This window comes from Myxocyprinus asiaticus, chromosome 12, assembly GCF_019703515.2.
Source record: "Myxocyprinus asiaticus isolate MX2 ecotype Aquarium Trade chromosome 12, UBuf_Myxa_2, whole genome shotgun sequence".
NCBI classification, from domain to species: Eukaryota; Metazoa; Chordata; class Actinopteri; order Cypriniformes; family Catostomidae; genus Myxocyprinus; species Myxocyprinus asiaticus.
Window position 1 is genome coordinate 18,782,629 of NC_059355.1, and position 25,855 is coordinate 18,808,483.

At 40.6% G+C, this 25,855-nt stretch overlaps 1 protein-coding gene across 2 annotated transcripts; it reads left to right on the forward strand.

The window, feature by feature from the left end:
• The first annotated feature begins 232 nt into the window (after positions 1-232).
• Positions 233-25,430, forward strand: LOC127449024 (cytohesin-4-like). 2 transcript variants are annotated; one of them, XM_051712107.1, is made up of 13 exons: positions 233-405; positions 3,531-3,604; positions 10,878-10,942; positions 12,416-12,482; positions 13,557-13,675; positions 13,803-13,883; positions 13,975-14,087; positions 19,734-19,882; positions 20,166-20,277; positions 20,386-20,462; positions 20,570-20,641; positions 23,827-23,981; positions 24,405-25,430. In XM_051712107.1, exons 1-13 carry the CDS (start codon positions 381-383, stop codon positions 24,484-24,486), a joined length of 1,191 nt encoding a protein of 396 aa, XP_051568067.1. In that variant the 5' UTR covers positions 233-380; the 3' UTR covers positions 24,487-25,430. The 2 variants fall into 2 exon arrangements, with proteins under 2 accessions (XP_051568067.1, XP_051568068.1); XM_051712108.1 differs by lacking the exon at positions 233-405 and adding an exon at positions 11,117-11,300 and having other exon boundaries at positions 3,529-3,604.
• The last annotated feature ends 425 nt before the right edge of the window (positions 25,431-25,855 follow it).

Consider the following 25,855-nt stretch of genomic DNA (forward strand, 5'->3'; position numbering starts at 1 on the left):
ATATTTATATTTTGATAGTATTATAGTGTCTCCAGCAGCAGATGGCGTCATAAAGTGACACATGCAGCTCTCACATCATCATCATCTGACATCATGTGTAAATATAGATTCATCAGTTGTGTGTCTCTAACAGCAGAAGTTCTGCTCGACTCCACCTGCGGAAACTGCTGCACTTCTGGTGTGAAACTGTGTGTGTGTGTGTGTGTGTGTGTGTGTGTGTGTGTGTGTGTGTGTGTGTGTGTGTGTGTGTGCAGGACATCAGCGTTGATAGAGGAACTTACACCATCTCCAACAAACATGAATAAATGTAGCAGAAAAACACAAAGAGTTTAAAAAGAGTTTAACTGAACTAAATCAAACAGAGTTCAACAGTTAACAACATGATGACTGACAGCTGTCACACAGGTAAGAGAGACTTTTTTCATCAACTTCATTAAACTCATTTAAACACTCATAACTGACACTCTACAGTCTGATCCAGAGAAAACAAAGTTTTTTACTTCCATAATGAAGTGCAGAAGTTTTTAGTAGTGTGATTATCTATCTATCTATCTATCTATCTATCTATCTATCTATCTATCTATCTATCTTATTGGTAATTGTTTTAATGAGTTATTGAATATCTTATTGGTAATTGTTTTAATGAGTTACTGAAGTGAGGTGTTCTGCTTTACAGTGTTGTAGTTTGATGTTGTGCTGATATGCAAATGGTTTGGTTTGTGTTGTGCTGATGAATGTGATTATGACTGTAAATGACAATGATCAGTTCTGCTCATGTCATACAGCTTGAATTTTGTCTCATGAATGTTCACATTACAGTTATAGAGGAAACCAGATACAAAACCAACGGAACATGTTATAGCTCAGATGCTGATCTTTCACAGTTAATTAAAACATAAACAATTGAGTGAATTGTTGTCATACAGTCAGAGTATAGAGCTGTAAAAGGTATGTTTATTACATAACTCAGATCATTTGCTCCTGAAAGAATTTGATGTTGAGAAATGTTTGAGTTCATATTGAGAAACATCTGAGAAGATGGAGACACCAGCAAACATCTCCATTTCATCTCATTGCTGTGTAGGAGAAACAACTGAGATGTTACAGAGATCTCATTTGTTAATGTTCTTTAGTATGGAAACAAACAAGACAACACAGACATTTAGTTGAAATGCAAGTTCTGAAATCATGTCAGTTTTTCATTATGATATAAACTTGTAAAAACGACTCAAATTCACTTGAATGAATTTGACTTTTGTTGGCGTCACTCTTCACCTGTGACCTTCACTGCAGTTTTCAGTCTGTTTGCTGAATGTGTGACTGACATTACAAACACTACAACTGAAAACTTTCACCCTTAAATGTGAGTCGTGTTGTCAGCATTAATAAGTTTATTGCGCTTTTTTCAGAAAGTTACAATTCTGAAAACTCAAAATGAATTTACAAGAATTATTTGTGATGAGAGTATATGGAAACAAATATATTGTTCATGATTTAATATAACACATTATAAAACAATATTTTGAAAATAGGTTATTTTCTGTTGATTAATATTTTGATTAATCAAATGAGAATGTCAAATTTAATTTCCTGTATTTTAAAACATTATTCCACATCTTGCCGAATGTTGTCCTTTAAACAATATACAAATTGAAGGCTACAAAAAAATAAAAATGCTAAATTTTGCCATATAAAGGTAAATATAAATAGAAGAAATCTATATATATATATATATATATATATATATATATATATATATATATATATATATATATATATATATATAGAAAGACAATTTAAATCACAAAATGAAATGATCATAAACCAAACTGTTATAATCCCATTAGTTACTTTTTAGTTAAACGGTTAAACTTAGTGGTAAATTTGACCTTCAGCACATCAACAATATTTTATTGTGGCACGCCTTTTGATTACTTCACCCCATGAATATTTTTTTTATTGTTATTATTATTTAATTTTTGGCCTATTTGAAGTAATAATGACTTGCTTGCTGTTGTTTTGCAAAATGGGAATTGAAACTTGCATGGCTTTGAGTTTATAATATTTACAAATAAGAATAAATCAGTAAAATGTAAGTTATGTGATGGGTTAAACATCTTAAGCACATTAAACAGCAGAAGGAATCTGTTAAAGCACCTGACACCCCACAGAAAACTATGAGCTTATTAAATGTTTTATATTGTGCTTGGGTAGTGCTCTTTTCAGGTGCAGCTCTGTACCATTTTTGAAATATCTTTTTTCCCATCAAAACATGTTTTTACTACTGTAAAGTGGCATCACTGATGGAGGTTGCAGTGCAATTAGAAAAAATATATATTGATGGATTTAATTCTGCTTAACAATGAAACACATTTGCCCAAATTCCACTATCATAAGTCCAACACATTCATTCTTTGTTGTAGAGTGTGTTGTCTCCGCGGAACACAGTCATCGTGCTGCTCTTAACTAGGTTAAGAGACCTCTCCAGCACTCTTAAATAATTTAGGAGCTGAGATCAAGTCTTAACACTCATGAACACTTGTGAATCACACTTATTCTTAAGTCTAAGAATAAGAGTGAAATGACATCATTCTTAGAATTTTGATGTACTAAAGACTAAAATTTTCACTGATCACCTAAAACACACCTTACTACCAGCTGTAAATGGGGCCAATTATAAAAATGTTTTTACAGTGTGTGAGCTGTCATCTTTATTTTCTGCTAATATGATTTATGCTAATACTGTTCATTCTCAGAGCGAATCTCTGTTTTTGTTCTATACTCTTCGACTGTTGCGGCCTGTATGGATACACATGGCTGAAGAGATATGACACACACACACACACACACACAGACACACACACACACATGTTGGTGCAGCTATCATTATGAGGAATCTCCATAGACATAATGATTTTTATACTGTATGAACTGTAGATTCTATCCCCTAACCCTTACCCTACCCCTAAACCTAACCCTCACAAAAAACTTTCTGCATTTTTACATTTTCAATAAAACATCATTTAGTATATATGTTTTTTAAGTGATTTGAATTATGGGGACACTAGAAATGTCCTCATAAACCACATTTATAGCATAATACCCTTGTAATTACCAGTTTGTAACCTAAAAAAAAGTCCTCATAAACCACTTAAACCTGCCCACACACACACACACACACACACACACACACACACTCAGTGGCCCCTCACAGCAACAGATTTCCTGTTTCTTAAAGCAGAACATAAGTGTGTATCGTCAACTGTGAAACAGACTGTTCTAGTTTTGTTACAGATAAAAAATGAAGAGAGATCTATCTTGGTAAATGTTGTGCTGATAAATGTGATTATGACTGTAAATGTTCAGTTCAGGATCAGATCTGCTCATGTCAGACTGCTGGAGTAAAAACTTTCCCCAGTTTGACTTTGCTGGTTTCCTCTTAATAACAGCACACACACAGAGTGTTTAAACATATACAGCTGGTGTGTGTTTGACGTGTCACTGTTAGTGTGTGTTGTTGTTTTTTGTAGATTTAACAGCAGAAGAACAGATGGAGATCAAACATCTAAAGATGCACAAACAGATCCTGCTTGAGGACATTGAGGTGAGTGACATCATCATTAGTTAACCTTTCTATTGTGTTCGGGTCATTTTTTACCCTGGGAGTTAAATAATTTTTAAATACCACATAGTTTTTAGTATGGAAACCAAACATTGTGACTTTGTCAAGAATATAATTTATATATATATATATATATATATATATATATATATATATATATATATATATATATATATATATATATATATAATGTATTTTTTTTACAAATATATATGGAAAACCTTGATTTTTACTACTGTGGTGTCGTATTTGTGCATCTAAATATATACGGTATAAATATATTTATATAAATATAAATATATGTGTGTGTGTATATATATATATATATATATATATATATATATATATATATATATATATATATATATATATATATATATATATACATACTGTATATACACACTGGTGGCCAAAAGTCTGGAATAATGTATAGATTTTGCTGTTTCGGAAGAAAATTGGTACTTTAATTCACCAAAGTGGCATTCAGCTGATCACAAAGTATAGTCAGGACATTACTGATGTAAAAAACATCACCATCACTATTTGAAAAAGTCATTTTTGATCAAATCTAGACAAGCTCTATTTCCAGAAGCCATCACTCCAACACCTTATCCTTGAGTAATCATGCTAAATTGCTAATTTGGTACTAGAAAATCACTTGCCATTATATCAAACATAGCTGAAAGCTAAATGAAGCTTAACATTGTCTTTGTCTTTGTTTTTGAGTTGCCACAGTATGCAATAGTCTGGCATGTCTTAAGGTCAATATTAGGTCAAAAATGGCAACAAAAAAAAAAAAGAAACAGCTTTCTCTAGAAACTCGTCAGTCAATCATTGTTTTGAGGATTGAAGGCTATACAATGCTTGAAATTGCAAAAAAAAATAAGATTTCATACAAAGGTCTACACTACAGTCTTCAAAGACTGGCTCTAACAAGGACAGAAAGAGATGTGGAAGGCCAGATGTACAACTAAACAAGAGGATAAGTACATCAGAGTCTCTAGTTTGAGAAATAGATGCCTCACATGTCCTCAGCTGACAGCATCATTGAATTCTACCCACTCAACACCAGTTTCATGTACAACAGTAAAGAGAAAACCCAGGGGTGCAGGCCTTATGGGAAGGCCCTTGTGGGATCCCTTGTGGGATCAGCTAGATTGTAAGGTGTGTGAGAAGTGCCGGACAAGACAGCCACATCTATGGCAAGTGCTACAGGAAGCATGGGGTGAAATGTCACCTGAGCATCTGGACAAACTGACAGCTAGAATGCCAAGGATCTGCAAAGCTGTTATTGCTGCACATGGAGGATTTTTTGATGAGAAATCTTTGAAGTAGTTTAAGAAGTTCTGAATATTTTTTTCAAATTTTAATAGTAATTTTTCATGTTATTAATGTCCTGACTATACATTGTGATCAGTTGAATGTCACTTTGGTGAATAAAAGTACCAATTTCTTTCCATAAGAGCACAATCTGTACATTATTCCAAACTTTTGGCTGCCAGTGTGTGTTTGTGTGTGTGTGTGTGTGTGTGTGTGTGTGTGTGTGTGTGTGTATATATATATATATATATATATATATATATATATATATATATATATATGAATTATTGTTCTTGTGTTTAGTTAAAAACAGTGGAAAACATGCCTTCATTATATTTAGATTTTTATGTCATGCATTACATTATGAATCTAACTGACTACAATGGCTGTTTTGTTGAAAGTATGGTTGATATGATTTAAAAATAAAATCACTTTTAATGCCATTTCAGAGCAAATTCATAAACACTGAATATCGTCAATAAGCTAAAAAATATTGAGATATATATTTATAGTGTTAATGTAGCGTCACGCAAGAACAAACCTGCACCAAGTAGTGGGGGAAACTTTCGGTCTTAGTATAAGGACTATCCATCGATGTGTATATGCGGTGTGCACAGCTATTAAAGAAAAAATTATGCAGTGTAATATCAGGGTTTACATATGATACATTCCTAATATTCAATAGGCTATTTTGAACAATCATCTAATCTAAAGCATTGCCATCACAACTGCACTATGTCCCGCATATTTGTCCAGCAACTTTTAATGACCAACTGGACTTGATTGTCATCTAAAATTAATTTTAGCGATTTAAATATTTAAAAGTTTTAAAATGTTCAAAAGCTCATTTTCTGAAAGTGAAATCAGCATTGGACAAATAGTTCTGATAGTTTATAGTCTTGAAAAAAGTGTAGAATATTCTGAGAATGTCATTCAGCTGACTTTTTTCATCTACAGAACAGGGTAAGCTAATTTAAGTTTGTGTAAAGAAAAGACAATTATATAGGCCTAAAAATATTATATTTTGTTTGGTAATAATTTTTTTAATTTAATGCTTTATTCGTTTAGTAATTTATTTTATTTGATACAGGGAATTTTGCCGACATTTTTTCAAAAGTAAGCTTAACAATAATTTGCCAATGTTAGTGTTAAAAAAAAGCACACTGAAGCTTTTCTCCTAGTATTGTGTATTAGTTTTAATTTAAAATATCTTTGTGCACAGAAATTATATGTTTTTTCTATTGTGGGCTAATTCCATGACTACCGTCTATTATTTTGAATGGTATGAAAAAGCAACTTCAATAAATAAATGGATGGCTACCGCAATTAAATTAATTGCAAAGAGTGGTCATTCATTTGTTCTTCGTGTACTTGACAATGACAGGTGCATGATACGAGATATTTGTGTTGGCACTCCCGGAAGTGTCATGACGCAGATGTGTTTGCAGCATCTGATCTGTGCAGGTATGCCATTAAGACCAATCCATAACAGTGTGAGGAATGCTTCACGTACAATAAATGGCTTTCAAGGATGTATACCTTGTCGTCATGATTAACACAGGCTAACGTTTAGGGTAAATTCTGTCATGTGACACTATATTTTTGTGTTAATGCCAGTTCCCCATGTGTCACTCACTTGACGTTGTGTCTATGTAGTGACACTAGGGGTCACACTTGGGAGCCCCAAACACCTCTGCTTTTTGAAAAAAGGCCAATGGGAATTGGCGAGTGGAATTTGCATGCCACTCCCCGGACATATGGGTATAAAAGGAGCTGGTATGCAACCACTCATTCAGATTTTCTCTTCGGAGCCGAGCGGTTGCATTCAGTGCACTAAATTCAATTTCTCCCTACAGTTCACCTCAAACTGCTGGATTTACGGCGCATTTCAGTGGCTTCTTCCTCTCTGGAGTGCAGAGAACGCCCCTGGGAGCTTCGGCAGAACAAAACAAAAGAGTATATTCTAAAAGAATATATTTTCAATTCTAAAAGAAAATTCAACCCCGCTGCTGAAGAAACCCACACTTAATCCCACACAAATAGAACACTACAGACCAGTCTCTCTCATCCCATTCATGGCAAAAACACTTGAAAGGGCAGTTTTCAATCAAATCTCTGCCTATCTCTCACATAACAAGCTGCTGGATGACAATCAGTCAGGCTTCAAAAGTGGACACTCCACCGAGACTGCCCTGCTGTCTGTCACGACAGTCGCTGAGACAGGTGAAAGCTGAATCCAGATCATCTGTCCTGATTCTGCTGGACCTTTCTGCAGCCTTTGACACAGTCAACCATCACATCTTACTCTCTACCCTCTCCTCGCTGGGCATCACAGTAACTGTGATTGACTGGTTTAATTCCTATCTCTCAGGTAGGTCCTTCAAGGTAGCCTGGAGAGGTGAGGTATCCAAGCCACATCAGCTACTTACTGGGGTACCTCAGGGATCAGTGCTTGCGCCACTTCTCTTCTCTATATACAGAACATCACTGGGACCCATCATTCAGGTACATGGTTTCACTTACCACTGCTATGCTGATGACACACAACTCTACTTGTTTTTCCAGCCCAACGACACCACAGTGACTGCTCGAATTTCTGCCTGCCTGGCAGACATCTCGGCCTGGATGAAGGAGCACCACCTGCAACTCAACCCAGCCAAGACTGAACTCCTTGTCTTTCCAGCCAACCCTGCTGTTGAACACAACATCACCGTGCACCTGGGTGCAACTACAGTAATGTCTTCCAAATCGGTCAGAAATCTAGGGGTAACCATCGACAACAGACTAAATTTCACAGACCACATCTCAAAGACCGCAAGATCATGTAGATGTACACTCTACAATATCAGGAAGATAAGACCCTTCCTCTCTGAACATACCACACAACTGCTTGTCCAGTCACTTGTCATAACTAGACTGGACTACTGTAACACTCTCATTGCAGGCCTCCCTGCATGTGCAATTAGACCCCTGCAAATGATCCAAAATGCAGCAGCATGTCTGGTCTTTAACGAACCAAAAAGAGCACGTTACACCACTCCTTGTCTCAATCCACTGGCTGCCGGTTGATGCATGTATCAAATTCAAGGCTCTGATGCTGGCATACAGAACATTCACTGGGTCTGCTACAGCATACCTAAAATCATTTATGCAGAGCTACGCGCCCACTAGAAGCCTGCGGTCGGCTAAGGAACGTCACCTTGTTGTACCAACACAAAGAGGCACCAAAACTCTTTCCCGGACTTTCAGCTGCATCATAGCACGTTGGTGGAATGACCTTCTCAACTCCATCCGTGAAGCTGACTCACTCTCTGTCTTCAAAAAACAACTAAAAACACATCTTTTCCATGAGCACTTAACCAGTCATTAAAAAAAAAAAAAAATTCCTGTTGCAATTTATTCTGTTTTGAATATTATTATGATGCTAGTAAAACTTTGTAATACAGCACTTTTCATACCACTGTCTCGCTTATGTTTTCCTCTTTTGTAAGTCGCTTTGGATAAAAGCGTCTGCCAAATGAATAAATGTAAATGTAAAAGAGCGGCACACACAGAACATCTTTTTAAAGATGCCTTTCCGTTTGTGTGTTATTCCTGGTTGTGGTCATTATCTCTCAGCTTCTGACGGCCACGATCACTGTCTTACGTGTCTGGGCGCTGCCCACACGGATACATCGTTCATGGATGGGTCTTGTCCTCATTGCGAGAACATGACCATGGCAACGTTGCGGTTGCGGCTTGCCTTCGTAAGAAAGCAAGCCACCCCAGCGGCTCCCTGCCTCGGTCCTTCTACCAACAGATATGAGGCTGCGTCAGTTAGCACTGGGGGCGATTTGGGGACTTCAGTGGGAGCACCTCCGCTGGGTAACCCCCCACGGACCTCCCATTCCTCAGCACGCTCGCTTGCCCCAGTCGGGCTCTCAGATGAGACCGCCGGCTCGTCTCAGGGCGAGTTCGACCTCTTATTCAGAGCCCGAGAAGACGATGAGTTTTTGAGCGCAGCATCGGAGAGCGGGCTCATCCAGTCTGACGCGGAGGCTTCGGCTGGGCTTCCTCCTTTGGGTATGGTCGCCCAGTCTAAGGCCAACGCGGAGATGATGGACATACTTTCCCGGGCAGCCGCAAGCGTCGGGCTAGAATGGAACCCTCCACTCTGCCCTGAATCCTCACGGCTTGATGATTGGTTCCTGGGCCCAGAGCGCCGCTCATGGCTGTGCCCCGCCCCGGTCCCTTTCTTCCCAGGAGTGCATGAGGAGCTGACAAGATCATGGGGGGCAACTTTTACTACCCAATCCCGATCTTTCAGCTCCCCTGCTCTCACTACCCTTGTTGGTGTAGTGGCCAAGGGGTATTCGGTGATCCCCCAGGTGGATAAGGCACTCGCGGTGCACTTGTGCCCGCAGAGCGCCGCCACCTGGTGCGGGCACCCAAAGCTCCCATCCAGGGCCTGTAGGTTTACGTCGTCCCTGATGACTAAGGCCTACGGTGCAATTGGACAAGCCACCTCCGCCCTGCACGCCATGGCTCTCCTGCAGGTACACCAAGCCAAGGTGCTAAAAGAGCTGCACGAGGGTAGTTCTGACCCTGGATTAATGCAGGAGCTGTGCTCGGTGACCGACCTTGCTCTCCGGGCGACGAAGGTCACGGCACAGTCTCTCGGGCAGGTGATGTCCACCCTGGTGGTCCAGGAGCAACACCTTTGGCTCAACCTGTTCGAAATGAGAAAGGCTGACAAGGCAGGGATCCTTGACGCCCCCATTTCCAAGGTTGGCCTGTTCGGCGACACCGTTGAGGACTTTGCCCTTCAGTTCTCGGCGGTGAAGAAGCAGATGGAGGCTATACAGCACATCCTGCCCCAGCACGGCTCAAGACCCCGCACCTCGTCTGCTCGTCACCAAGGGCGTCCTCCTGCAGCAACAGCACCAGCTCCGCCGCAGCCCACCCCCGCAGCCCGGCCCCAGTGTGGAGCCCACCGCAGGAAGCAGACGCCACCCTTCTCACGGTCGGCGGCCAAGAACCCAAGGAAGGCTTCAATGTGCCCCTGAGACGGGCGACCCAGGGATGAGGAGACCCGCTTCTATGGAGCTGGTGGACAGACCACTCCATCCCCCGGTGGAGGGCCGGGAGGAGTATCTTTTGTTTCATTTTTCGCCGCATGCCCAAGAGGCTGCGTTACCCAAAACTTCAACAAAAGAGTGGTTTTCTTGTTCCCTGGGTCACGTCAGGTGCGCACGGCCGTCGTCACGACCACCGTCACGGACCCCCCACCCCTGTACACCCATCTGTGGCACAAACATACCCACACCGGGTTAGTTCCAACGGACTGTGGGGACGATATTCCTCCTCCCCCCTCCTCAACCAATCTTATGGTGGGTCCATTTCGGCACATCATGATGCAGTGGATGGTAAATATTTGGGGAAGCACAACGTGATCATCAGGTTCCTGAGAGGCGCTAGGAGGTTGAATCCCTCCAGACCGCGCCTCATCCCCTCATGGGACCTTTCTGTAGTCCTTTGGGGTCTACGGGGAGCTCACTTTGAGCCCCTGGAGTCAGTTGAGCTTAAGGCACTTGGAATGACAGACTACTCTTACTATTTCTGCCATTTCAGTAGTTCACATGTTAATTGAATCCTTGAATAGAGGTGAAAATAAAAAGATATGTCTCGATGTCTGTAATGGAGAGCTCAAGACTCCATCCCGAACTTTGAATACTAATAATTTTGGAATAAATAGACGTAAGGAAGAATTTTCGAAAGAGTGAGGTATGCCGGTTGTGATTGGTCGGAATAAATGAATATGCTCCTGTGAACTTTGTTTGCCAGAAGTTGTAAGAGGATTATGGGTAGTATGCATTCTGAACTCAGGCTGACAAATATGTAGTGTGAATTTTGTCACGTTATGGTGATGTTTGGCTGTCAAATGTTTTTCTTGCAGAAACTGAAGAATCAGATTGAAAATGTAATGGCAGATATTCAGGACTTCAAGTCTGCAGAGGACAAGTGAGTAAAAGTGTCCATTGATCTCTCTGTCAATTTAATTTCAGAGAACTTTATTGATATGATTGTGTTTACATACAATATTGCCAAAGCATCAATACACACAATGAGAAATGACAATAAAAATAATGTGCCAAGTAATGGTAATAGACGTACATGCTTGTCTTTTGATGACAGAAACTGATGCTTCATGAAGATTGTGCAACTGTGTTTACATCAGGAAATATTTGTGTTTAGTCAACATGATGCAGTGTACTTCTGAGTGAAGCAAGATATTCAGCAAATCAAGGCCCCTGCACACTTCCTGTGAAATCGATGCAAGAACGGTTGTGATGTAATTTAAAACAAAATCTGGCCAAAAGTGAGGTGTTTTTGAGTTCATTTCAGTGGTTTGTAAAAGCTCACCAGGGCGAACTTTTAGGAAAATGTTGTACCGGCTGCTAAACACCTTCTTAATGCCATTGGTCCTCATCATCGGTAGACTGTACCTGGAGCTCCACCTACCTTGAGGCCAACAGCTAATTCCCGTTCAGTCAGATAAGATCAGTCAACGTAAACACACCGGCGTGCAGAGTTATTAGCAAGCTTGTGCAAACTTACTTACATCTGAATGATCATTTTCCAAGAACATGTCAATAAATATTTTTTGTTTACTTAGTCTACAAAAGGAATCAAATCTACTCAAATACTCTTAAATGTCTATTCACTCTGTTGTTTGATATGCTGCTTCAGTTATGTGCTATCTGCAGCTGAAAGGCATTCACACATCTGTTCAAAGATATGAATTTAATCATCATTCTTTTGTTTGTATTCTACACATTAACACTCTTTTATAAACCCATCTTTGTAGTAGTAACAGTGTCATCACAAATTACAATATTAGAGTGTAATTGGCGCATATTATTGCCGTGCGTAGAATGTTGGCACATTAGCGCCATGAATGCAGAATGTAAACATTACAAATTACACATTATCTGCTGCATATACTGTATATTAATTAAAATCATCATTGAGCGGTTAAAACAGCTTATTTTACTGATCTTGTGTGAATTCTATTAATAGAATGAGACATGAAGTCATTGACAACACATTTTAATGTCATATTAGTTGATGTTTTACATGTACATTGTCTTCAGCATCCTCATATTTAAATGCTCCTCTAAATGCCTCCCACAGTGGTGTCTGAATGGTCACAAACAGTGTGTCATTGCTCAGCTTTTTCAAACATCTTTTTGGCTTTGAGAGAAGAACGAAGAAGAAATTCACTTTGAGTGTGCTGGGGCCTTAAAACTGTCGGGCGGGAGTTGATTTCACTCATTGATTTTAAGTGTTATTTTCTTAAGACTAACATGCACTTATGAATCACGCACAATGAGACCAAGAATGTGTATTAGGAAAGTGAATTTTGAGTTCATGTTGACTGTAAGTGTCTTTTTAAACTGGTGCATTGTTATTCATGAGTCGGTCTTTTTGCAGTAAAATACTGGAGAGAGAAAAACACTTCTGTAGTGGCAAGAAGAAGTTCAACATGGACCCTAAAAAGGTGAGAGATGAAGATGAAAGGAAACAATGATAATGATGATGATCATTTCCTCTAAGACTCTTGTTTCGAGTGTTTGATGAAGTATGAGATGATCTTTCACGACCCCCACAGACACACAAGCTCCAGTGACACCAAACAGTCTGAATGTCATTAATTAGATAACAAAATAAAAAAGCAATGTCATTTATTGGAAAGAAGCACAAGTACACAATTCAAGCAAAACTTTTGACAAAAGACGTTTGTTCGGTTTGAAATGCCAAAGCAATAGATGTAGATTTGAAAATGAATTGTCAGTGTGTTGCTGGTGAATGTGCTGAACTCTGACAGACTGGAGGTGTTTGGTTGGTTGTTTGGTGGGTGTGATAATGTCGATCGGAGCAGATCAGTCACTCTTGGGTCAGCACCTGAAACTCTCTTGGTTTGTCTTGCTCTGAATCTTTGTGGTTTTCTGACAAACAGCGAGAGACGACAACGAGCTGCTTGACATTTGTGAGAAAATACAATGAGAGTGTCTTGTGGTTTTATTAGGTGCTGAGACTTTAAAAGAGGAAAAGTATCTTTACACAACAAAATAAATGTGTTGTGAGAAACCTGGTTAATATCTAGGCTCACAGTTTATCTGAGAATATTGGGTTAAAAGGTTCTTGTTTGCAGGTGTGCTGTCTGTGACATCAAACTTTTGGGTTTTGTGAAATGTAGATTAAACGACCTGCAGAAATGACACAAAAAACTAGGAAAGATGAGCACAACTCTCATGACGTTCATCAGAAAAGGGAAGCGAGATCAGTCTGAGGGAAAATCTCTAACACTGAAGAGAAGAATTCCACACTGATTTGTTTAACTGAAGAGAGATCAATCGTGAGCTGTTGAAAATGTGGATGTGTTGATGTGAGAGTGGCCGTTTCACCTCTGTGACATCATACAAATCAAATCAAGTCATTTTTGTAGTTTAGTTTCTATAAAATTTTCTTTTTGTGTTCTGAAAGTGACAGTATGTTTTCATAGTGCCATGAACAATTTATCCTCAAAGATGAAGAAATTTTGAGGATGATTGGAGCTGTCTCTGTGTTTCAGGGTATCAAGTATCTGGTTGAGAACGATCTTCTGGACTGGAGAGCAGAGCCGGTAGCCGAGTTTCTGTATAAAGAGGAAGGACTCAATAAGACGGCCATCGGAGACTTCCTCGGAGAGAGGTGACACATAAACATCTGCTGCTTTCACACTGAAATACACTTCACTGTGTGTCAGATGTTTGGCTATTCCTCATCTTGTGATTATTTAAAGCTTGATGAATATAATTCTGACCTTTGACTTCTGCAGAGAGGAAATGCACCTGCAGATATTAAAAGCATTTGTGGATCTGCATGAATTTTCAGATCTGAACCTGGTTCAGGCGTTACGGTGAGAACACGAGCGCTCACATAAATATATCTTTTGTTTCTGTGTACTGTTTCTGATGATCTTTATCTTCTTCTCCTCGTTTGTCCTGCAGGCAATTCTTATGGAGTTTCCGTCTGCCTGGTGAAGCTCAGAAAATTGACCGCATGATGGAGGCTTTCGCTACACGTTACTGTAACTGTAACCCTGAAGTCTTCCAGTCAACAGGTTCAAATATCAGTATTCTCTGTCATTGCGTTTATATGATTTAAACTTGCCCTGAACCACCGTAGACACTCATTTGTAGATTTGTGCTCAATCAATATGGGTTTTTCAGTGAGCGATTTGTAATCGTAATAAACTACTATGAGCAGTGTGGTAGATGATGTCAGATGATGTAGATAAACAGACTTTTTGAACAGGCATTTGCAAAGGTATGTAAGCTGGATCCCAATTTAAAAAACAATTAAAAGAGGTAATTGTGACTTTATATCTCACAATTGTGACTTTAACTGCAACAAATAAAGTCACAATTGGTAGAAATACATTTGCAATTGTGAGATATAAAGTCATGATTCCGAGAAATGAAGTTGCGATTGAAAAGTAAAAGTCGTAATTGGGAAAAATAGTCTCAATTTTGAGAAATAAAGTTGCAATTGAGAGTTTGAATCTCTGTTGGAAACGCGGTTGGGAATGATTGCCACGGGGGCTTGGTGTGATCGCACCAGTCGCACCGCCCTAAGGACGGCCCTGATTGTGAGATATAAAGTTGCAATACAGAGAAATAGTCGCAGTTGCAAAATATAAAGTCACAACTGAGAGTTTATATCTCGTAATTGCAAAAAATAAAGGTGCAATTGCAAATAAAGTCATAACTGGGAGAAATAAAGTGTCAATTTTGAGACATAAAGTTACAATTGCAAGAAATAAAGTTGCAATTCTGAGAAATTGTTGCAGCTGGTAGATATAAATTTGCAATTGTGAGACATAAAGTCGTGATTCCGAGAAATAAAGCTGCAGTTGCACAAGTAAAATCGTAATTGGGAGAAATAGTCTCAATTTTGAGAAATAAAGTTGCAATTGAGAGTCTGAATCTCATAATTATAAGAAATAAATCGCAATTTCGAGATATAAAATTGCAATTTTGAGAAATAGTTTGAAAGTCATAATTGCGAGATTTAAAGTCATGAAATAAAGAAATAAAGCCACAATTGTAAAAATGAAGTCATAATTGGGAGAAATAATGGTGTAATTCTGATAAATAACTGCAGTTGCAAGATATAAAGTCACAGTTGTGAGATACTGTATAAAGTCTGAATGACCTTTTTTTAATTTTTTGTTCTTTGGCATAACCATGGCACCACACAAAGGAGAACAATGAAAATTGTTGAAATTACATTTTTATTTATTTTTACAATTATATTCAAAATTCACTAAAAAATAAAAAATATATATAAATGTTGAAGATTTTTTTAAATTATATAATCTATCAATTATTTATAGCATATTATCATCTATTAACAAGGCTGTGGGTACCAATTCTGTAAATCAGTCAAGTGGGCAGTGTTATTATCAGATGTTTATACTTCAAAATGAGCTGATTAATGGGCCTGGTCAATATAGAGCTGTTCTCTTACAACTCAGTACACTTGACATTGCGTTTGCTAACGCATATGGGGAGTGTCCTTCCACACGGCCTAGTTGAAACCTCTCTACAATAATGCCAATATTCTAATATTGGCTATGGTGTTTGAGTCCCGCCCTTTTAGGGGCAAAGCTGTTTGCTATAAGAGCAGGTGTGCAAACACCATTTCTCAGAATTTTCTTCCTTCAAGACAGCGATTCATCTCTCGTCTAGAAGCCCTCTACTGCTTCGCCGTCGACTACACGAGTCAGTGGGCAGGATCATCACGGCAACGAGAAGACTCTCCGCTCCCCTGCTGTGTTCCAGCAAACATCACTCCGCCTCACCGCTTAACGCTTTGCTGGTGAACGGGCTGCTTCAGCATCCTGATTCCCTGCAGCGCTTCGGCAGGTGTTGTGAATCCTTATAAGCAATTGTATATTGTTTTATATATATATATATATATATATGTATATACATATATATATATATATATACATATATATATATATTTAAAAGAGTCACTTACATGTTCGTGTCTTTTTAAAGATGTCGTTCCGTAAGTGTACCTTGTGCGAGAGGCACATTCCGCTGTCAGATCAGCATGAGAGCTGTATTCACTGGCTAGACCGCGCCCACGCAGAGTCACTTCTTATGGAGACAGACTGCCTTCACTGTGAGGGCACGAGTCTCAAGACACTTCGCTCGTGAATCGTCCTTGTTCTGATGGATTATTCAGCCTCTCGCGCCCTCCCCTGTGACACCTGAGGGATCCCACGAGGAGGCACGGCGGGGCCGCGAGGTCAAGCAGGATGAATTTGAGGTGGTCCTCATGCCGGCACACGCCCTGTGAGCCCCTCAATCTCCATGTAACACGTCTATGCCAATACATTATGTGCGTGACGAGCTCTGGCCCTCTGCAGGAGCGCATGGCCTCATCTCATTCAGCGGTTCTGACACTGGGGATGATGATGATGTCATGTCTCTCACTGCATCAGGTAAGTGGTCAGTGGATGACGCTTCCACCCCTTCCCCCAGCGAGGGTGAGGAGTGTGTACGCGCCACTGACAAGGTTCACGTCATTTCAAGTGTGGTCGATGAGCTTGATATCAAGTGGTCTCCTCCAGAGGAACCTACACAATCTCACCTTGATGAATGGTTCCTGCAGTCCGGACGCCATCATGCAACTGCGTCCCGTAGATCTGCTCTGTTCTTCCCTGAAGTTCATAACAAACTGTCAAAATCCTGGAGTGTGTCCTATTTAGCTCACCCACACAGCGATAACATCCTCTCTAATGTGGATCACAGGGAAGAAAACTATTATGCCCAACAACCCCCCATGAAAGAGGCGGAAGCGGCACATCTCTGCCTGGTGAGTAGCAGGGCGTGGAACTCACGCCACATTCATCTTAATAAGCTGTGTTGATTAACGTCCGCACTGACTGGAAGAGCATACTCAGCGGTGGGCCAAACTGGTTCAGCACTCCACACAATGATGGTGCTCCAGGTTTCCCAAGATAAGCTCCTCTAACAAATGGACGAGCAAAACTACGATCCAGAGACGTTCAAAGAGCTCTGCACCACTACGGACTTAGCGTTGCGAGCCACGAATGTCACTGCACAGACCATTGGCAAGTCAATGAGCAACCTGGCTGACCCTCACAGAAATGCAATGCATGGGAAAAGCCGCTCTATTTGATGCTCTGGTGTCTCCAACTGGCCATTTCGGAGGCTCTGCCCCTCCCCCCCCACCCCGTGCAGCAAAGCGTTCTTGACACACAATACTGTTTCCCTCTTCCCCACTGCTGTTTGTCAGGAAAGGAATATTGTTGTTCAAAATGTTGTTCAATATGTTGTTTTCTGTGTCACATTAATCACATGCAATAAAGTTTGCACATTATGTACAACTACTTCCCAATGGTGAGCAGCGCATTATATCTTGTAATGAATTACAAAATTGCAGAAAGTTTACAGCGCTCGTTGCACATGCACGAGACGCTCACACTTTTTCAATAAAGGGCTTACCCACTTCAAGCCCACATATTTTGCACAACCGCTTCCCAATGATGAGCAGCGCATAATATTTTGTAATGAATTACAAAAATTGCAAAAAGATTACAGCGCTCATTGCACATGCACGAGACACTCACATTTTTTCTAATAAAGAGCTTTACCTCTTCAAAGCCTCATTATGAGCAACCGCTTCCCAATGGTGAGCGCGCAATATATCATGTTACGAATATACCAAATTGCCCTCTGTCCCGTTACACGGACGCGTGGCGAGCTCTTACTGGCAGTCTGACTTGGTGCAAAAAAAAAACAATCGAACATGATTATACAATCCAATTTGCACGTCGGCCGCCCCGTTTCAACTGTGTTCTGTCTTCCACGGTTCCGTCCGAATACACGCCGGTGTTACGAGCTGAAATACACAATCTTCTCTCAAAGAACGTGATAGAGGTTGTTTCATATGAATTTATTAGCCTGCTGTCCCACTGCGCGAACACGTGGCAAGTCCTCATGGGCATGTCAAAGCTGATGTTTACAATGATCCAGCACAATCTGTGGTCCAACCACACGATATGCTGGTGTTACGTGCACAGACTGCGACAAACACAGCGGGATATACAGCTGTTATTTCCTGGTTCTGGAGAAGGCCCATTCTAGTTCTGAGACGCTTGAATCGCACACTCGCGACGCACCCATTCAAAATGTTAACTCAGAAACAGATCTTATTGCACATCCATCCTCGGGACTGATTTGCATCAATAGATCTGAAGGACACGTACTTCATGTACCAATTGCACCGCGTTACAGGCGCTTTTTAGATTCGCATTCGAGGGAACTGGGTATCAATTTAAAGTCATTCATTTCAGTCTGTCTCTGGCTCCCTGCACGTTCACGAACTGTATCGATGCGGCGCTTGCCCCATTGAAAATGAATGGTGTGTGTTGGTCTTGAATTATCTCAGTGATTGGTTATTACTAGCCAATCAGAGGCACTACTGAGCGAACACAGAGACTTCTGTCTGAAATCTGGTCTAATGTCAACTGGGCAAAAAGCACACTTTTCCTCAGCCAGTAAATCTCCTTTTTAGGAGTTCATGCTTGCGCACCTCATGAACGAGCACGTACAGACCATTCTTTGGTGTCAGTTCAAGTTCAAACTGAAAAAACATTACCACCGAAGTCATTTCATTTTCATGTGCATTGCAGTAACTCGCTACTGTCTGTCTGCTCTAGCACCATGGACATATTTGCCCAATTGGTGATAAAGCACGCTCAACAAGAGGCATGGCCTCCTTATGGGCATGGACGAATGGTGTGTCTTTATAAGACATATGTTTTGCAGCAGGATGGTATTCTCAAAACACATTCGCAAGGTTTTACAACCTAGACGTAACGTCTCTCTCTTCACAAGTCCTCTCTGTTTAGAGCACTGGCTATTTCGTTTGCCAAACTTATGCTCCTCTCTTTAAGTACGGGCTCCCCATAATTTTACACTACCACCTGCATTCAGGCCATTGTAATTTACCATAAAGTCACAAGCACTTTCATTATCAATAAACTCCCTTCCCGACTGGGTTCGTGAAGGGGTTAATTTATACTATATGGCTACAGTTCATATATTCATTCTGAGTACTCCCCTCCTGGCCCAACATGAGGGTCACTCACTTGCGGCATACTCATGTCGGTCGCCGTCCCATGGGACTGCAGTGTCATGTTTCCCCTCTGGAAGGTCATGTCATGTAGTGTGGCGTGATGGGATTCTGTTCCCCATATGCGTTAACAAACGCAAGGTCAAGTGCACTGAGTCGTAAGGGAACATCTCAGTTACATATGTAACCTCAGTTCCCTGAGACGAAGGGAACGTGACATTGCAAACGCTGGGTGCACTACAAGACTCTTTTTCTTTTGAGGTGCGTGTGACGTGCTCCTTGTCCCTCAGTCAGAAAATTCTGAGGAATAGTGTTTGCGCGCCTGCTTTTATAGAGAACAGCTTCGTGCCTAAAAGGGCAGGACTCAAACACCATAGCCAATATTAGAATATTGGCATTATTTTAGAGAGGTTTCAACTAGGTCGTGCACAAGGACACTCCCCATATGCATTAGCAAATGCAGTGTCTCGTTCCCTTCGTCTCAGGGAACTGAGGTTACGTACGTAACCGAGACGATTGTATACACTAATATATTGTTGAAAACTCTTGTGTTGCATGTGTAAATGAATGAATGATTTTGATGAATCCTCAGACACGTGTTACATCCTATCATTTGCCATCATCATGTTGAATACGAGTCTACACAACCCCAGCGTGAAAGATAAAACCACTCTGGAGCGATTCATCAGCATGAACCGAGGAATAAACAACGGTGACGACCTACCTAATGATCTGCTCACGGTGAGCAAACAATCACAGTCAGACCTCGCTGGTCACATGACAATTAATACAATTATTGCTGCATGGAAGTTTTTCAGTGGTTAATACATTCTCATGTACTGATCAGACTGTTTAAGGTAATAACTGCACATTTTCACTTTTACAGTGTTGAAGTGTAATTGAAAGTGTGATTTCACTGTTTCATCAGATAATAAATATACAGCAGTGAATGCAGGTGTGTGATTATTCACTGCAGTGCAACACGTTGTGATGTGTTTTGATGAAAATGTGTTTTTCTTGTCAGAATCTATATAACAGCATACGAAATGAACCCTTCAAAATCCCAGAGGATGATGGAAATGATCTTACACACACGTTCTTCAACCCTGACCGAGAGGGCTGGCTGCTCAAACTGGGTAAAACGGCATATTTAATCTAATCTGAGATGATCTGAGAAGTGAAAGTATCTTCAGCAGCACTGTACAGTTGAACTTCATGTTTAAAGACAGTTTTTGTGTCGACAGGTGGTCGTGTGAAGACGTGGAAGAGACGCTGGTTTATTCTCACTGATAACTGCCTGTATTATTTCGAATTCACCACAGTAAGTTCCACCACATCTCTCTTACTCTCAGTTGCTCACTTTTTAAATGTGAAGTGTTTTAATTGGAATTGTAGAATTGAGATGATTGTGATTTGTGTGTGTGTTAGGACAAAGAGCCACGTGGGATTATTCCACTGGAGAATCTGTGTGTGCGGGAAGTGTTTTATCCCAGAAAACCGGTGAGACACATGTAAATTCAGCTCTGGTCCAAATCATAGTGAGCTGCCTACCTAGACAGTGTATTAAGGCATCATATGCATTCCCGATGTGAAAGTGTAACCAAAAGGTAGAGAGCAACATTATGCTGCCTTGTAAAGTTTTGGGATGCACCTCCAGAATACAGTGTACAAAATCAAGCCAAGATGGCGGTTGGAGAGAGAGAAATGCTTATTAAAAAAAGATAAACACATTACAAAACAGTTCCATTTGTTAACCTTAGTTAACTACCTTATTTAACATAATAACTTACAATTGTTGGTGCTTCGTTCAGGAGCGGGTTTGGTTATTAGCAATAATTAATAATTATCAAAGATTTGGCACATCCTGCCCTGGCGCGGCTCAAGATCCCGCACCCCGTCTGCTCGTCGCCAAGGGCATCCCCCTGCGGTGACTGCACCGGCTCCGCCGCAGCCCACCCCAGCAGTGTGTGCTGCCCCAGGAGGAGGCAGACCCAGCCCTGTCATTGCTAGAATCTCTGAGCAGCTCTTTGTCTGCTTTGGTGCACAGCGGAAAGGAAGCACTGTCTCCAAGCAGAGGATCGCCCACTGGCTCATTGACGCCATAACTATGGCATATCTCGCCCAGGACATGCCGCCCCGGTAGGGCTATGAGCCCATTCTACCAGAGGTGTAGCGGCTTCCTGGGCCCTGGCCAGAGGTGCCTCTCTAACAGACATTTGCAGAGCAGCGGGCTGGGCAACACCCAACACCCAACACCTTTGCAAGGTTCTACAACCTCCGGGTGGAACCGGTTTCGTCCCAGGTAGTGGCACGCAACACAAGCGGATAAGCCCGGGATAGCTGGCCGGGTGTATCGCTTGCACATAGCGCCTTCCATCTCCCTTGGAGCTGAAGACGTGCGCCATTAATTCCCAGTAGTGTTCACAAACTTTGTTCCCTGGTTGACTTCCTCCGAGCCCTGTGGCAGTCAAGTTTCGGAGAGACTCGCTGCTGGCCCAGTACATGTGCTAACTAAGAGTCCTGTTCTGCGATATGTGCTCCGCATGTGGCGGTTCCCTGTAAGACTAACCCCATGCGATATATATCTTCCGCTACTTCATTTCCCTGTTGGCAAACTGCGTCTTCCTAGGGCAGAGCCCCTCTGCCCCAGTCTCCATGTTTATAGTAACTCCTCCCCCGTTGGGTAGGATCTACCTTGAAGACTCTCCACATGGTCGGAAAGACCATGTGACGTATTTTTTCACTTAAAAACCCCCCCTCTCTTTGGGCAAGGTGTGGTCTCCGCGGTGTCTTCCCCTTGGGAGGGACACCCCCCGACTAGACCCAGTTGGATAATCCCCCTTCTTTTTTAGGGAGTGGAAAAAGAGAAGGGGAAAAGAGGCCACGACTGGGTTAAGCCTGTCTCTATCTTTTGGGGAGTCGACTTGTCTCCAAAGGGCTGTTCGACACTCATAACTATGTTGGGGGAGGTTACGTGTTGACCTGGTGTGCTGGCTATGAGGCACACAGTAGTCTGCCCACCACACACCGCCAGTTCACGTAACACAGTTTAGCCAATTGTGGCGTTTCGTATAGGGACCCCTAGTGTCACGGACACAACGTCGGGTGAGTGACAGATAGGGAATGTCATGTTTACTTGTGTAACCTCTGTTCCCTGATGGAGGGAACGAGACGTTGTGTCCCTTCTGCCACAACGCTGAACTACCCACTGAAATGGCCGGACCTTATATCGGCTCCTCAGCATAAAACCTGAATGAATGGTTGCATACCAGATTGTATGGCCAAAGTTCAGGTACATATGTTACTTCCTTGGGCAACGAGGCTACACCTGGGAGCAGCAGGGCTGCAACTAGACGTGGCGTGTACTGTCGCTGGAAGCAAGCTTAGGAGGAATCTCCATGGTTTTATACTCTCGATGACATCATGTTTGAGGGACACATTCTGTCGTGCATTTCATCCAATAGGAGTTGAGAGTTCGATCCTTCTGAATTTCACACCAAGGTGTAAATTGAGCAAGGCTTGCTGGAATCTGTAGCCTGTTCGGACTCCCTTTGTTTGATTTTGGCGCCGTTTCCTGTGTTATCAGGCTTTGTGACTGTGTGTAGGCATGCCTTTATGTCCTGTCTGAGCACATGAGGCCCAACAAAATGAACAATCCTTTAACAGCATTTATTAAACTTGGTTAATGTAAATTTGAACATATACTAATGCATTTTTTAAATCAAAAGTTATATATGTTAACATTAGTTAATGCACTATGAACTAACATGAACTAACAATGAACAATTGTATTTTTATTAACTAACATTCACAATGATTAATAAATTCTGTAAAATGTATATTGTTCATTGTTTTTCATGATACCTAGTGCATTAACTAACTTATATTAATGGAACCTTATTGTAAAGTGTTACCAGATAATTCATTAAATTCTGTCAAGTATGGATAAAATAGTTCAGTATAATAAAAACTATTTTACCCAATATTTGTGTGTCCTGTGTGTTTTTATGCTTATTAAAGTACTGCATGTTAACTTAGCAATGTGCCAACATCAAACTACATTGGAATCAATTGTGAGTCGAGTCTCTCTACACTCGAGGAGTGATATTTACATGATGCATGTTATTATGTGTTCTTTATACTGTTATACTGTTCTTTAATTTCATTCTAACTTGTTACCAATTGGAAAGGAGGTAGCGGAACGCAGAAACCAGAACAAAATAATACTGTTTCTGCTCAGAACAAACCGCAATGAAAAACATTTCATTTTTATTCTATGGCTGCTGCCTCTGTAGAGGACTGAAAATCAGGCTACTTCCTCGCTAATCCGTCCCAGTTTGAAAAGTCAGTTTTCAGTTTACTAACAGAGTATGCGGTTCTGGAGAGCGTTTTTGAGAGTCTTCCTTTTCGGTGGAGGACAAAACGCTGTTCTAGTGTGGCGTAAATGTAGCAAAACTAATGTGTTTTCAAAGAAAAATTGATTAGTGTGTACACAGCGTCAGTTTGAGGGTCCATCAAGATTAGTATACTGGATTAGATAGTATGTAGTAGAGAGCAAAGAAGCTCACTGGGTTTTAGAACGAAGCCAGTGTGTCTCTTTTCATTTGGTCATTATATAAATATATATGTGATGGTTGACCTGTGACCTCATTCTGACCTGTGTGTGTGTGTGTGTGTGTGTGTAGTATTGTCTGGAGCTATATAACCCCAACAGCAGAGGTCAGAAGATCAAAGCATGTAAGACGGAGACAGACGGGCGTGTCGTTGAAGGGAATCATCAGTCGTACACTATCTGTGCTGCATCAGCTGAAGAGAGAGATGACTGGATCGAATCCATCAGGTCTGAACACAAATTAAAAGCAAAAACATACTCTACGCAAGCACATCAATGCAGACACATCTCAATTTTGTGTGTCAGACTGAACTGTCTATTTCTGAGCAAGTCAGTTAAAGTCAGTGGCACAGATGTTTAAAGGGAACTCTATCGCCCCCTTGAGTACTGAGGTGTGTTCCCGCCACAGTTACACAAGGACGCACATTAAGCATGTTCAACAGGAATGCGCATTGGCCAAGCGCTTGAATCACGTTCACGTACTTGTGTAGAGTGTATATAGAGCTCTTTAGCATTTTCAATGTTTAATCAACGGAATGATCGAAAAACACTTTAAACAACTGTACAACCCATTCATTGATTTTTTTTTATTTTATTTTTTTATAAGCCCATGTTATTTAGTTGACTGATTATTATTTTGTGTCTCGGCAGGGCCAGCATTACGAAAGATCCTTTTTATGATCTTGTGTCTGTCCGAAAGAAGAAAGTCATTAACAAAGTTCCAGAGAAGTGAGAGAAGAAAATAACCATCGTACAGTAAATAATGGTGCTGTTGAGATTTTATGAACTGCAAACAAGAATTTCCTCCTTATTTATTTATGCATCAATGACTCTGCGCTTTTATCTCACAGTCAGTGTTGTTTTTACCATTTGATCAAATGTTTTACCCTTTAACTGGGCTGCCGACTGATGACACAGTGTTACGATGAAATCTTCAGGAGAACGGTGAATCTTTTGAAACCTGTCAAAATATCAGGCCCAAATCAAAAGAAAGAAATAAGGAATTATGTTTTGCATCAAGAAAATGAAGCCTAGTTAAAAAAAAAAATATTATTTGTATGACAATTAATTTTCCACTAAATTTTCATGACCATAAACATTCTCATTAATGTAATGAGAAACATTCAAACATTATTTATGGTAAAATATTTATTTGTCCTGGTAGTATTTGTTGCACTGACTTAAAAATGATTGTATTACAATAATGAGAATCATCATGAGAATAATGAGGATTGCAAACAAACTCAAAAGTAACAGTTCTGGGTGCATTACATAATGAGGAATTAGGAATTGTTCTTAATTTAACGGTCCTAAAAATAGGCTACTTATTTTTATTTTGGGGTGAAATATGACCTGGATGTGCACACATGAGATACACACATAAACTGTTTTATACCATTTTAAGCAGATATTTTCTTGTTTTTAATGTAAAATATTTTTGTACATATTTTGGATCATATGAGATTATAGTGATGAATTATACATACATCCATTTTCTATAGCCGCTTGTCCTATGCAGGGTTGTGGGTAGTGCTGGAGCCTATTCCAGTTGTCTCGGGACACTGGACAGGTGGCCAGTCCATCACAGGGCAACACACACAGACATACACATTCACACTCTCACTATGAATTGTACAGTTGATTTTTTATTTAATTAAAGTTATTTGGGACTAAATATCACATGAAATTTTATGTTCTCTGTTTAAGAACGTCAGTGTTCAGTATCAAACACAATGACGCAGCAGGAGAATCAATAATGATAAACTTGAAGAAACTTCATTCTGGCACTTCCAACAGAAAGTCTCATTGTTAACTCACACTCGCAAACACACATGGGTTGATGGTTTAGCACTTGTTTTGTCTGTTGATCGTGCTATCAAACTAAACAGCTCATTTCTCCTGCATGTCTGTTTGTCTTTATATTAACACAAATGTTTTCAGACAGAATGATTAATTTGATTTTTAATTGATTTCATCAGTAGAGCTCCACCGATGGATGCGATCACTGATACCTCACACAAAGAAATCATATTATTTAAGGAGACTTGGAATATAGTGCACAAGTTGTGACAGATTCCAATGTTTGTTTTATGGTGGTTTAT

What these genes read in the sequence shown, in the direction of transcription:
- LOC127449024 (XM_051712107.1), top strand. Translation starts at nt 381, where the DNA reads ATGATGACTGACAGCTGTCACACAG. An exon ending in GGAGACTTCCTCGGAGAGAG is followed by an intron (nt 13,676 to 13,802) that starts GTGACACATAAA and finishes TGACTTCTGCAG; the next exon opens with AGAGGAAATGCACCTGCAGA. An exon ending in AACCTGGTTCAGGCGTTACG is followed by an intron (nt 13,884 to 13,974) that starts GTGAGAACACGA and finishes TTTGTCCTGCAG; the next exon opens with GCAATTCTTATGGAGTTTCC.